The following is a 15080-nucleotide window of genomic DNA, read 5'->3' on the forward strand; positions in this document are numbered from 1 at the left end:
CTGGCGGCCTGAGCCCTAGCAGCTGTGGCCGACTATGCCATCTGGATGGGCAAGGAAGGGCAGGGCCTGAACTAAACCCAGCTCCCCCAAATTACATTAAAAATAGAAATGCTGCCGGTGAGTAGCTCCTGTGCCTGCAGCAGAAGGGCTCCCTGCCAGGGCTGCCACTCCTCATCGCATCAGCCTGGGCAGAGCCTGCAGACAATGGCAGGGCGTGCGGCCTTCCCCATCCCACCTCTCTCCCCTTTCAGTGTGTGCCTCACAACCTGTCTTCTGTAATAGACCCCACCACGCTCACCAAGTATCTCCCTCTCTCACTTTTCAAGAAGAAAAAAAAATAACACACAGGCCAACTCCACTTAACAAACTAAAACACCCTTCCACGTCTAGTTGGATTGCAGAGAAATAAAAACTAAATAACAACAACAACAAAAAAACCCTAAAACATAGAATGAGTAATAAAGTGGGGTGATGGAAATAAACCTTGGGGGATTGAGCCCTGAATCAGAAAGGCCTCCAGGAGCTAAGCTGCAAACCATAAGGACAAAGGCGGGCAGGCAGGGGCTAGCTGCAAGTCAGGCCTTCTCCTGCTTCATCTTCTTTACTTCTGTGAGAAATGGAACAAACCCCACTGCCAGAGAAAAGGGGATACCTTGGGAAAATACCCAGACAGGGGATATTTTGGGCAGTTTTACTTACTCCCTTGACCGTTTTACCCCAAGAAGCAAAGGAACTAGACAAGGAAAGCAGCCCACATCAGCATTCTTCAGAAAGGGGAAAAAGTGATACTGTTCGAAGCTCTTGGTCTACGACTACCTGAGATGTCATTTCCCCAACTCTCACGCAGCTTGAGGGTCCTGTTTTGGTTTCTCAGTCTGCAGTTTAATAAATCATGGTCCATTCATACAGCAGAAGGCTACACAACCAATAAAAAGAATAAGGTAGATCTATACAAAATAACTTAGAAATAAGTCAAAGGTCTAGTCTCAAATTTAAAGAGCATATTGCCAAGCAGTTTTGATAGCCCAAAGCCAGCATAAAATGAGTATGTACTTACAGGTACAAGAAAAATTTCTGGAAGACATGTAAAAAATGTTAATAGAAACCATTCACAGTCCCTGCCTGTGGGTGTGAGGCTGCAGGGAGTGAAGGTCTAGAACCTTCTATATTCTTTGAAATAATTTTATAACCACTTTTCTAATTTATTATGAAATGCCTTGTTTATTTATTTATTTATTTTGAGTCGGAGTCTCACTCTGTCATCCAGGCTGGAGTGCAGTAGCATGCTTGAAACCACCGCAGCCTCAACCTGCTGGGCTCAAGCGATCCTTCTGGTGTACTACTACAGGTACACGCCACCATGCCTGGCTAATTATTTAATCTTATTATGGAGATGGGTCTCGTCTAGTTGCCCAGGCTGCCTGGGTTCAGGCAATCCTCTCGTCTCTGCCTCCCAAAGTGCTGCAATTGCAGGCGTGAGCCACTGTGCCCAGTCAATAATTATAATTCATTATGCTCCTTATCTTAACAGTGGTGATGTTAAAGGAGTATAATACAGTACACTTAACAAATAGATGAGCAGTTTATTGAATGTCAATTACATCTCAATAAACTTGCATTAAAATATTTTAAAGGGACAAAAACTAGTATGGTTCAGTTCTAGGCCCTCTGCCCTGGTTCTGTCCAAGGCAAAATGGGCAAGAGCCTCCAGGGGGAACAATGGGGCCTACATCTACAGCTCCGTCTGCCACATGAAGGGGTTGCTGGTCTCCCCTCCAGCTCTACCTCCCTGCTTGACGGCAAGACAGGAGAGAGCTAGAGGCTGAGCCCTGCAAAGGGCTCTGAATGGGCAGCCAATCTAAGCATCTGAGTAGCCCACACCCTGACAGGCGGGTCCCGAGGTATAGCTTGGGACTTCCTTCGCAAGAGCTGGCTGCCTTGGGGTGTGCCTCGTGGGAACCAAATCCATGTCAGGTCCTGCTACTGCTCTATGCCAAGTAATATGACCCAAAAAGAGGCTTCTGGCCCCATCAAGTCTTAGGCAGGGCCTAGAAATCTATCTTTATTCAGGCTCCCAAGTAACTGGTATCAGCCAGGTTTTGGAGCCAGAGCTATAGAATCCATTCTACCCCCAAAGATTTGGTTACTTTCCCACTCACCTACCACCAATGGGGCCTCACAATTCACCTGTCCCAAACCCTTCCTGACTGATCCCACCAGCCCTTGTTTGTGCCTTCATATCCCTCCAGCACTGCCAACAGGGTGACCAAGGTCCAGCAGGGACCTAGTGGCAGGCAGTGGCCAGGAAGGCTTTATCAATCAGAGCTAAGAGGAACATGTGGGACTCATGCAATCGGCCTGAAAACTCTACCCTGTCTCCAGCACAAATTTCACTAAGGGCTCTCAGGATGGGTTCCTATTAAACATCTTGATTGTTTTGCCCAACAAATTTCTATTTTGCCCAAACCAGATGTTCTCTTAAACTTGCAGTGATCATGGACCAGAATCACTCTTCTCCTAACCAACCTACAGAGGAGAAAAAAATGATCTTCTCAGCTGGAAGCTCCTTAAAACAGGATCTGTGTTTGAGTCATCTTTGTACGCCAGGTGAGTCAACCATCATCCATGCACTCACAGGATTTATGTCTGGCAGGGCAGACAGACATACAACCATAAAACAAAACAAGAAGCAATGATGGAGAAACGAGAAGGAACAACTCATACTGCTTGGAGGAAGATGTCAGAGGTGGGACTCCAAGATGGAGAAAGAGCTTGCCAGGACAAAAGGGGAAGCAGCAATGCAGGAGAGCAGTGGTGGAGGTGGAGGGTGTCTCCGGCAATGGCAAGGGGCAAACCCAGCTACCAGGGGGCAGGTGGGCTAAGTAGAGGGCTGGGAAGGATGGTTGGGACAGATTGGGAAGTGCACTGAAATCCACTGTCTACAGAGCTTTTCACATGAGCAGGTGGTCAACTTTCGGTTGCAGAATAAATGGAAAATAAATAAATATATGGGGGGAAGGCTTTAATTCATAGCAGCAACTGAGCAGCAATGGTCAGAAGCCCATCAAAAGCATAGCCAGAGCTATGCCTTAATGAATTAGAAGGGAGAGAACTTCCAGAAATGCACCCTGGGATTGGTAGGGCTCAGTTCTAGATTTTCCGAAGTGACTGCTGAAAAAAATGAGGCCCCAGCCCAGCCCACCACCCAGAGAGACTTACCTTCCAGCGGGCTCCATCCAGGACTGGGGAAAGCACGTCAATATCCAGCAAATGCTCCGAGATCCGGCTGCGAAAACCCAAGTCCTGGAGACGGAGGAGATAGGAAAGTTAACTCCGCCTCTGTCTCAGGCAGTACCCACTGGGACCTCTATTCTGCCCCTAACGCCCACTTTTCAGAACGGTGTCTGCTATGCACCAGGCTCTGCACTAAACATGTCAACATCTACTAATTTAATCTTCAAAATAACATTGTAGCTAGATGGAAAGACACGTGAAAAGGAAGTACATTAAAATGTTAATTGTAGCCTATAGGTGGTATGCATGAGAGTATTCACTGTAAAATGCTTTTAATTTTTCCATATGTTTGAAATTTTTCATAATAAAATTCTGGGGAAAAAAATAACCCTGTGAGACTGAACTCTTCTCCGCATCTCACAGATGAAGAAGCAGGCTGGAAAGTACATGTAATTTGCCCAAGGTCACACAGCTGAAGCAAGTGGGGTGGGGGTCAGATGGGTCCCTGGGCTGCCTCCAAAGCCCAAGCTCTTTCCATGACACATGCTGCAAAGTATGTCACTTTCCAGCTGTCTTTCCGCCTCCAGTACCCAACCAGGGCACCAGAAGGGCGTCAAGGTGCCTAGAACACCTGTGGGCAGTTTAGAAACGAGGCTTGGTGGGCTCTTCCCAGCTCGTTCCAATCGCCTTCTCATATAGCTGCCTCTGGACAACAGGGAAGAATGAGTGGCACTTCCTGCACAGGCTTCTGTTTGGGACAGGCAGCAAGTACCCATACCAGTGCCAGTTCCATGCTGCCCTTTGGCTGCCACAGGACCATGATCTTACTTCTTCTGAGCCTAAGATTCCTGCTGGGCTAAGTGAAGGATTGCTACCCGACAGCATGCTAATGGGGACAGTTCTGTCATCAGCCCTGACAAATGGCGGGATGCCCAGACAAGGTCTGGTCCTGCTGTCCACAGCCTCCTCCATCCACTCCCATAGAGAAGAAAAATGCTACTGGGCACACTTCTCCACACGGGTGACTGCTCTAGGAGAGCCGGGCCCCTTGCTTCCAAGAGTTCTGTGACACGGCTATTCTTCATGGACAGTTTTTGCCAACAACAGTGACTTTTTGCCTTCTCTTCCTAGCTGTGGGTTTTTCTTCCCTTTTGGTGACATTTTCCTTTCAGTTTGAATTCTACTCCACTTAATGCAGTTGCCATCTGCCTCCTAAGCCCATGGCTCAGTGAGGGGCCAAAGCACACAGCCTCCTAATTCCTCTGTACCCCCTCATATCATTACTGTTCATCCCTGACCCTCTCCCACTAATCCCTTTCCTTTGATCTGCCTCCTCCAAACAGATGGAGGACAGTTTCTAGAGGCAGTGTTCTGCCAAAAAGCACCCTAAACTACTCCCCTCAGATACAGACCTGGCAAATGAAACCAGGATACAGCAGGCTGGGTGGAAGGGCTGGGACAAAGAATCCGTGGATGCTGGCATTCCAGGACAAAGTCTTGACTTTAGAAATGAAACCACAGCATCCCTCCTGGCCAAGGCCTGGGGACTGGTCCTCACCACCGCTCAGTGATCCCATAAACACAAACACATCAGTCTGTAACCCCTTACAGGTTCATGTAATGTTACTACTGGAGCCCAGGGCAACTCGCATGATCTCACAGGCAATTCACACAATGGTAACAGTAATCAGAGCTAATATTTTACTGTTATTAAGTATGTAATAATAACATGTGTATATGCTAACATTTTACATACTCTTTCTTCTCAAAACAAACCTATAAAGTAGGTAGTGTCATCCTTAGTTAATGGGTTGAGACACTATAGCTAGGTAACACCCAAGTATGAGTCTGGACTTACTGACTTACAAACTGTGTGATACTATGCAAATTACTTAACCCTGGGGACTCACAAATCCAAGCTCTTAACCACCACTCTGCTGCCCTCATCCCAAACTCACCAGGCCAAGGAAGGACTTGCAGTCAGAAGCCGTGGAGTCTGAAAGCTGTAGTTCCTTCACATGCTCACTAATCTCTGACTCCTGGGGAGAGAGTCCCACAGAGAAATCCCTCAGAGCAGAGCACAAAGCAAGTTTTCTTCTTGAAAACCTGAAGGAGGCCAGGCTCGGTGCCTCAGCCTGTAATCCCAGCACTTTGGAAGGCCGAGGTGAGTGGATTACCTGAGCCCGCGGGTTCGAGATCAGCCTGGGCAACTTGGCAAGACCTTGTGTCTACAATAAATCAAAAAATTAGCCAGGCGTAGTAGCACATGCCTGTAGTTCCAGCTACTTGGAAGGCTGAGACAAAAGGATCACTGGAGCCCAGTGAGTCGACACTGGGGTGTTGTGTGTGCACCACTGCACTCCAGCCTGGGCGAAGGAGTGAGACTCCAACTCAAAAGAAAAAAAAAAAACCTGAAGGAGGCCTGGGAACCCCGCCATTCTCTCTGGACACATGTACCAGCTTCCTTCAGTTGGGGTTAGGCAGCCCAGCTGAACATAGGCAACTATACCACTGAATCAGACCAACAATTCACACGTGGAAGGAGAGTCTCACATAATGGAGGTGGTTAGAAAGTTGGCTGTATATAAGTTCGATGCTATCCGAAAAAACAGAATTGAGAGCATCTTTTCCAGAAAATAAATAAAAGCTCTTTTTGGGATGCTTTTTTAAAATAAATTATTTTATACAAATTAAGACAAGGTCTTGCTATGCTGCCCAGGCTGGTCCTGAACTCCTGGCTTCCTCAAGTGATCCTCCAGCCCCAGCCTCCCAAGGTGCTATGATTACATATGTGAGCTACTACACCTGGCCAAAAGTTCTTTAAATGAATTCCCTCACCATCTACCTGGAGGAGGAGCAGGACTAAGGACTGTAAAATCTAAAATGCCAAAAGCTCTCCCCACTCAGCCTACTTCTGTCCATTTTGGTCACTGGCCTGGTCTTGCCAAAGCAACCATTCCCATGTCTTGGGTTGGTTCAGAAGGAGTCACAGAAATGCATGAGAAGAGTCTTCCTGGGACTTAATCTACCTATATGCTGGGGCAGGACACTCCCACTGTGGTACCTGCCCTACTCCCTCATACAGATACCCTGTTCTCCTCTCTCTGTGGGAACTCGGACTGCTGCAACCATGCCTGACCCCAAACTGATGTCAAGAAGGGCAAGGGGGAGGCAAGAAGGGGAAAGAGGAAGCAAAGAGGAGAAAAGAACATGACTGCCCAGGAGGGGGCCAATGGAAAAGCTCATTTCCACCCTGAATTTCGATGCCAGCAGGTTTGCAGTTTCATTCAGGATTTTACTGCCTGCTGGGTCTGGGCATATTTGTCACAATTAAGGGTTCTGGCTGATGTTGACAGCCCAGCACAAGGACTACAAATGAAACTCCTGCTCAGTAATAAAGATGTGGGGCTGGGACTCTGCACAGGACAGAGAGGAGCAGCAGAGGGCTGTGGCAGACAACTGCACATGGGCCCCGGCGACTCACTTGGCTGGCATCTGATCTGCCCTCTTTCGGGGCAGACGCCTTCTTCTTTGCCACCTCTTCCCTCGTGGAACCCTCCTCTCCTGCATCCACTGGGACCTCTGGTGCCTCCTTTTTAGAGGTATTGGCAGGCTCATCACCGGGGTCCACTCTGGCAGTCACCAGGCTCCTGGAAGCCCCAGGCTCACTCTTCTCGGTCTCCTCTTTTCCTGGGAGCCCAGGGCTTGCCCCTCCTCCCTGTCGCCCTTTGTCATCGTCACTGTTCAGACTGCTGTCTGCCTCTTGGCTACAGAGTCTGCCGGGAGAAGGGGGGCCAGGAACATCCGAATCCAGAGAAATATGCTTCTTCTCCTCTGGCTGGCTTGCTCTTGGAGACTCCTAGGAAGCAGCAGACCATGTCAGAAAGGAAGACATTAGGAACAGATCGAGGAACTTAGAGACCGGCTACAAAACGGAGATACCATTCCTTGGCAACTACCGGCCAGTGCTCGAGTTCTAACCCCAATAGTAATCAGTCACCTGAAGAGTTTTTTAAAACACAGATTCCTGGCTCCACCTCAGATCTACTGAATAGGAATTTCTATGGTGATTTGGATACACCCAAGTTGACCCCGGTCCACTGGTGGGCCTGGAAATCACTGCACTGGACTATATGACTCCACCACTACCGTCATGTCCTCAAGTCATAAATCTGTCTCACCCTAGCCCCATTAGCCACATCATAAGACTGCAGACTCAGAAGCCAATATTTATTTAAGATGATGATGGATAATCATGTGAGAGAAAAATAGCCAAGTCCAGAATTTCTATTTTTCATTTTTAATAGGCAGTAGAAGAAAAAACATCAGGAGAGTGTCCTTCCCTGAAGCCTCCCTTGCACAAGGTGATCATCAGCAACTCTAGAGTCAGCACCCTCTGCTGAGAACTGTCAATTTGGGTCCTCTGGGAAGCAGATGCTAAAATGGGATTAGGTGTGCAACAGATTTATTGAGGGAGATGCCTGTAAAGGATAGAGGTGGGGAGAGCCTTCAGAACACAATGCAGGCCTGGCACCTGTGACAGAAAGAAGGGAAGGAAGAGACTCAGACCACAGCACAACTCTAAGAAGATCTTGGCTAGCCCAGCAGAGTTCCCAAGCAGGTTGCCATTAGAGGAGTCCCATGTTTGGCGGGTTGTCATTAGAGAAATCCCACATTTGGCAGAAATGGCTTTGCTTTCAGACCTCTGTGTACTGTGTCTCCAGGAGAAAGCATGGCCTTGCCATGAAGCAGGATGGATGGAAGGGACAGCAACTGGAGGCTGTCAATCCACTAAGTACCCCTTGGCAGGGTCTCTCGAAAGGAGATCTGAGCAGCACAGCCCTGCGGTGGTCACAACCCTGCTCCTCACACACAAACCTCACTTGAAAGGCTGGTAAAAACCTGGACCAGGTATGGTGACTCATACCTATAATCCCAGCACTTTGGAAGGTGGAAGCAAGAGGCTTGTCTGAGCCCAAGAGTTCGAGACCAGCTCGGGCAACTTGGTGAGACCTCATCTCTACAATAAATCAAAATTTAGCCAGGCATGATGGCGTGTGCCTGTAGTTCCAGCTACTTGGAAGGCTGAGGCAGAAGTATTGCCTGAGCCCAGCAGGTCAAGGCTGCGGTGAGTGTGAGCATACCCCCGCACTCCAGTCTGAGCGACAGTGTGAGATTCTGACTCAAAAAAAGAAAAGACTGGCAAAAACCTAAGGCTATTTCCACTAAATTCTTTAGAGTCAGCCAAAAGAGGGAAGAAATCCTCCCTTGGAAATGCAGGCAGTGATCTTTCCCAGGCTCAGACTGGGAAACATCTCCCCAGAAAGCATCTGTCCCAGAAAACACTTGGGCCACCAGGCTGAACAACTTCTGATGGGGGATCTTTAAGACTTCCTGATTCCCTACCCTGAATACCCAGACAAGGGGCATGATGACTAGAGAGTCAAAGGTTCTGGGAGATGCCCTAGGCATGGCGTTTATTGACGCTCTGGTGAAGTATCTGCTGTGCCCGTGGGTATGACCACCCACCTGCAAGCCTGACAGCCTGCTGCCAAGCTTACGCAAGCCTCCTAAGGATGGTTAATAGCGGCAGTAAAACAGAGGGCTTCTGAGCTCAGCCTCAGAGACAGACTGCCTAGACTCACGTTCTGGCTCCAAAATGTGGCCTCAGGCAAAATATTTACTTCCCTGTGCCTCCATTTCTTTCTCTAAAATACTGAGATAGAGTAGTGCCCACCCCATGGGGTTGTGAGAAAGAAAAATGAGTTAACACTCATTAAGTGAGTTAAAGAACTTAGAACTGTGCATGCCCCGTGAATGTTCAGTAATGATGTGACCCAAGTGTTCACTCACTGAGCGCCTTCTGTGCGCTGAATGCTGCCTAGGGGATCCCCTAATATGACCAAGATATAGATCCCACCCTCAAGAATTGAGCTAAAACAGAAATGTGAAATGTCCCAGATGACCCTGGTTATAAGCCTTTACTGCTCCAAAACCACGATCACTAGAAGCAGTGGTGATGCTGTCACCAGGCCCAAGCCTGTGCCAGAAAGAAAAAGCACAGGGAAATGAAGAAGGGGTGGTTTTCCTCAGCCTCAGCAGCTCGCAGGCAGGTACTCCCTATGCTGCCGCTCCCAGCATACATAACCTCTAGCGTGGAATAAATCTGCCATGATCACGGGGCTATAAGAAGGGAGACAGACGTCTCTTCTCAAAGATGCAGCTTCAGGCTGAGGCCAGGCCTCCTCACCTCCAAATCCCCAAAGGCAGCCCATACTCAGCAGGAGCTCAGTACCCAGTCCCTGGGGCTCTGAGAATCCCAGAAGGAGGCGGGAATTTCTTGGGCTGGGGAAGCAGTGTCTGGCGAGCCACACTCCCTCACTCAGCAGGCAGGGCCAATTCAACCTGGCCAGGCTCATCCCGAGATGGAGGAAAGGCTCTCCTACTTGAAGCTGGGTGTGGACAGACCTTGGATCAGGGGACAAAGGAGGTATCTGACCCTAAGCAGCACCTGCCTCCTCTAAGATAAAGTTCATACCTCCTCACACTGCCCACAGCCCCTCTGGCCCAGCCCCTGCCTGCCTCTCATGGCTCACCTCCAGCCAAACCCTGCAGCATCCTCTCCTCCTGCCTGTGGATAAACGTCAGGCTATTTCACTACTCTGGCATGCATGTTTCTGTTTCCTTCACCAAATGAGCTCCCTGTTATCCTCGGTACCTAGTTTCTGGCAAATAATAGGTGCTCAGTAAAAGCTGTTGGCCGAATTGTTTAAAAATGAGTAAGTGTGTCACGCAAAGAGTGGAGTTGAGGCTTCCCCTCTTACTCTGCAAAATGAAGATGAATATTTATTTTACAAGGCTACACAGGGATTAGCCTATACTTGTTACAGAGCTTATTAAACAGAAAATCGCTAAGCAAATGTTAACTATTGATTAACAATTAATTAATCATTCAAGATGAAAAATAATCTATCAAAAAAATCAGAGAATACTATATACAGATAGAGATTCCCACTCTTACACGTGAGAGACTATAGCCAGACTGTAAGAATCTTGGGCCCAGTCTACCCAATTCTCAAGCTCAAATTCTTCAAAAGAAGACTTTCATATGATGGGGCTTGTGTTAGTCCATCTATCTAAATATGAAAATTGTGAAACATGGCTAATATTAAAATAAATTACCTCTGCAGCGACAGGACAGCCAGAGGTGCGTCTTAAGGGTGGGGAGATGAGAGGAAGGGTAGACATTTGTTGTAAGTTACTCATAAGTGCACAAACGAGCTGAGCATCTGGAAAATCCATCTGATTCCATGCTCATCTCACCCAGCCACTGCTCCTTGTCACATCATAGGGTGCCGCTGCCCAGCCTCCCGCCCCAGGCTCCGTGGGGAGTGCAGGGCTCCATGGGAAGTTCAGGTAAAGACGAGGCCTGCAGTACCAGCACAGCTTTGCCCTCAGCTCATCCCTGTTCAGACTCCTTCTGTCTCCTCCTGCCACAGCCCCAGGTCCTTGAGTATCTCAAAGCACATCTCTGCTGCTTTTTCAAAAAAGACCTTACCATCTGCATGAAAAGGGGATACAGAAGAGTGCCTGTAAGAATGATTTCATGAATAGCTAACATACTTCCCAAAAAATGAGGTCTCTAGTGCTGTGGTCCCCTTCCTGCCCAGAGCACAAAGACAGGGACTCCTGCAATCACCACAACACAGGAGGGGCATGGCGAGGGCCAGGGAGCAGAACACCATGGCTATGCATTGCTCCTGTTCTGGGGAGATGCCCACTGAGCCAACCATCAGGGCAGTGTATTTTCCAAGTTTCATGCCCACCCAGTTGGTCTCAATTCTTCGCACAGCTCCCTGGTGCTAGCACTTTCCAATCACACTGACATCATCCTGTGATTTCTAAGCCCAGGCTCCCTCTTCCTCCTCCGATCCACTGATGGGCTTTTCACCAGCACCAGACAGCCACAAGGTCACATGCAGCCTTCTTGCATACCCTTCAGCCTTCCCTTTTGCTCATCCCATTCTCAGTGTCGGTTCACAAACCTTTCCCTCTTGAATCTGTAATAGACTAGAAGTGGGTTGAAGGTGGGAGACAGGAGAGGAGGGAGGAGACAGAGGGAGAGATGCATTCTTGCCATCCTGCTGCCCTCTCATGGAATTATGAGCAAAGTGACTGCTCAGTGAGACAGACGGAACCAACCTCAGAAGTACATCTCCATCCAGGGCTGCCTGGGAAGCTCAGCACTGGGGAAAGGCAAGCAGGTCAGAGGACCCACAGACCGTAAACTAGGACAAAAGCCAATTTCAAAAGGTAGAGCCCAAGCAAAGGGCTGCCTGTCCTGAAACCCCCATTCATCCCACCACTAACTTTCCCCAGTGGGAAAAGTCCTAATTCCTGAGGACACAGGAATCCAACACTCCATGTGGCAAAAAGAACTAAATCTGCTGGGATGCTAGAGACGGGGTGGGAAGTGTATTTAACACCGCCCACTGCAGACATTTCCCCTCATCACACTGGGGTGTCTATTTATATTAAAGAGGTTATAAAAATGTTAAAAGTTCCTACTCCCCCAAAGAAGTATACAATCTTCAGAAGAAAAGCTTTTAGAAACCCAGAATACATCAAAGAAGAAAATGCCTTTTTGGTTGATATTTCTTTTTTTTTTTTGAGTTGGAGTCTCACTCTGTCGCCCAGACTGGAGTGCAGTGGCTGCTCCTGGCCACCACAGCCTCGCCTGCTGGGTTCCAGCGATCCTTCCGTCTCAGCCTTCCGAGTAGCCGGAATTACAGGCGTGCGCTATCACACCCGGCTAATTTTTTGATTTATTGTAGAGATGAGGTCTCTCCTGCCCAGGCGGGTCTCGAACCCACGGGCTCAGGCAATCCACTCACCTCAGCCTCCCAAAGGTGCGGGATTACAGGCTGAGCCACCGAGCCCGGCTGATTGATATTTCTAGTCCATTATGAAGTAAATGCTAAATATCCCAAGGTCAAAGTGAATCATGATCCATCCACAGTGCGATCTTCAATTCATCAGCTGACACCAGGGATCAAGCACCCACTCTACCAGAATCCAAGAAAGCCAAGGGAAAAAAAACTTCAACATACCTGCCTAGACATGTTCCCTGGCCTAGCGTGGTTCATTCACTCATTCACAGATTCATATTCTCGAATGCTGAACAAAACATACCCAAGTGCTTTCTGTGCTCCATGCAGTGGGCTAGGAGCCACCTGGACATACGGACAAGAATAAGGCAGAATTTCCACCTTTAACTTGCTCTTTCTCATGAAAACTATCCTCTTTCTCCAAAAGCAAGTAAGTTCCCCTGACACCCCTGTTCCCACTCATGGTCATCCTTCCAGGCACACACCTGAGTATCTCCTTTGATTCTACAGGTATAGGTCTTGCTGGTGGATGGGGAAGAAACATTGTCATTTCAGGAAACCAAACAGGTTCTGGATTTAATCCAAACAGACCAGACCCCACTCAGAAGGAACAGTTATATGAGTTACATGCCTCAGAAAGTAGACATATATCATGGTATTGATAAAGACGGGACACTCAGAAAAAAGGGTTACATTTGACAGGAACTGTTAAAGCCATAATCAAAACATATCACTGTGCAGATCCAAAAAGCTGAACAGTTTCTGAGATAATGGGCAAAGCCTAAATACGAAAAGGGTCCTGCCCAAGGAGGAGGGTTGGGCCACCTTTGGAAGGTCCACACACAACTCAGGTCTCAAGTACCAAATTAGGGCTGTTTGCCAACATCTGAAACCTCCCCTGGCCTAAGGCAGTAATCCTGGCTCCCAAGGTGAGGCGAAGACCAAGAAATAAGAAATAATAAGGGATAATGAAGAAACAAATTTAGTCCATGATATGAGCACTTGTGTTTTACAGGCCAGTTTTGTGATCATTCAATGAAGTATTAGTGACTTGTTTGATTTTTAAGGTGTTTAAGGTATATCAAAGAATTTAATATGTCAGTCTTGTGAAAACTGCAACCAATATTTAAATGCTCGAGAAGCCTAACTTGTTGGCTTCATGATTCATTGGCTGTGTAAATATTTGGGGGAATATTTAGAGAAATGCTGTTTAAAAATAAAATAAATTGGACACTAAACAAAGGACACATTGTAAAGAACTATCCTTTCCAAGTACAAAAATGCACTGGAGGTTCTAGGTATTAAAGTGACATGATGAGTTTCAATGTTTGTTTGTTTTTTTGAAGAGGTTGCAGAGAAAGAGATACGAATTAGAAGGGTATTCCAGGAGAGATTCTCACCATATTCGGCACTGTTCAGCCCTCGTGCCTTTGTTTGTTTCCCTAGAATGTTTCCCTAGAATGTCTCCTAAAATCCTCCATGTCCAAAACTTATCCCCTCAAGACCCAGGTCAAATGTCATCTCTTTCCCCAAGTTTTCTCTGATATAAGTAGTTTCTTTCCTCACTGAACTCCACAAAACAGCATAACTCTGTACTAATGCTGCTCTGCCTTATAGCTTTCTAACCATTCATTCAACATTTACTGAGCGCTTACTGAATGCCAAGTCCCTAGTGTCCATTCCCTCTCCTTGAGGACATCCCAGGCCCATGTCTCACCGATAATCACATCTCCCATAGAGTCTAGCACGGTGTCCTGGTACAGAGTAAGCATTCAATGCCATGTTAAGATTCAGGATGATGTCATACCTCTGTTCAAAACCTCAGATGACTCCCAACGTCTGCGTAAGCCAATTCAAGCCTCTTGGTCTGCCCCTCAGGTACTACAGGGCTGCCCAATTCACCCCACAGTTTCATCTCCCACTGCCTTCCCATCTGCACTGTGCTCCAGTCTAAGGAGACACCTCATCTGCCCCAAACTCACCCCGTACCTTCCGCCTCTGCCTGTGCGGTTCCCTGCATTTGGACTTCTCTCTCCCTTCACCTCTGTTTGTCTGGTTCTGCCCATCCTTCTTTCTGGCCCACCTCAGATGTGTATTTCTCAATAAAGCCTTTCCTGGTCGATTCAAGTGGGCAGGAGTCCCTAATTCTCCCTTCCCATAGACTCTATTTACCTTCCTTATGGCCACACCACATTTTACCCTGTGTCCTAATCATTTAGGTCTCTCTTCTATCACAGCAGTCAGTAATCATATCTCATTTACACTCGTATGATCTATAGCAGCTGGCAAAGTGCCTCATGTAGAAACACTTAATAAACGGTACTTGATCAATAAATAAATGAATGGACTCTTGTCTCCTCTTGTCCCTTCCCAAATCCCAGAAGTCCTATCAGGACAAGTTTGGAACAACATGCATCCCACAAAGTAGAAAGGCTTAATAAGGACAAGGGATATGCCATGCCAACACATTTGCCCACAGTGGCTTTGGGCTCTTACCTCATACTCAAAGTCACTCCCCAGTGCCCCAATGTCCAGGTGCAGGTTCTTAAGAAGCTCACTCGAGCTGCGGACACTCTAGAAACAAAAACCATTACGAGTAGTAAGTCAAAGGAAACTGGTCAGCCTGGGGTGAGAAGCATGCAGAGGGAAAAGTGGGGTGCTGTTAAGCTGGCAGGCAGTGCCCAGACAGGGCATCAGAGGACTCGAGGCAGGACCTCCACTAAGGCAGCCTCACTAAACAGCCCTCTCCAACCCTTGTGAACAATACTTTGTACCAAGCAAGTGGCCAAGCTCTTTGTCAGTTGTGCTTTCTGGATCAGACCTAGGAGGTATATAAGAAATGAAGTTGTGGGCTGGAAAACCTTTTTTTTTTTTTTTTAATAACACAGTGGTTAGCCAAATATGAAAACAACCCATGTATCCATCAACAGATGAGTGGATAAACAAAATGTGGTATAT

General features: G+C 47.6%; 1 protein-coding gene across 1 annotated transcript in view; it reads right to left on the reverse strand.

Moving 5' to 3' along the window:
• The window catches only part of CEP164 (centrosomal protein 164), a 73786-nt gene that overhangs the window by 23787 nt on the left and 34919 nt on the right, over positions 1 to 15080 (reverse strand). Inside the window, exons 7-10 of the mRNA XM_008053649.1 lie at positions 14619 to 14696; positions 6719 to 7093; positions 5193 to 5273; positions 3220 to 3303 (exon numbers count right to left, since the gene is read on the reverse strand). Of these exons, the coding sequence (XP_008051840.1) occupies positions 3220 to 3303; positions 5193 to 5273; positions 6719 to 7093; positions 14619 to 14696 (618 nt within the window). The remainder of the gene's footprint in view (positions 1 to 3219; positions 3304 to 5192; positions 5274 to 6718; positions 7094 to 14618; positions 14697 to 15080) is intronic.

The sequence above is a fragment of the Carlito syrichta genome, unplaced genomic scaffold, assembly GCF_000164805.1.
Source record: "Carlito syrichta isolate Samal-C Ts95f unplaced genomic scaffold, Tarsius_syrichta-2.0.1 Scaffold288347, whole genome shotgun sequence".
Taxonomy (NCBI): domain Eukaryota; kingdom Metazoa; phylum Chordata; class Mammalia; order Primates; family Tarsiidae; genus Carlito; species Carlito syrichta.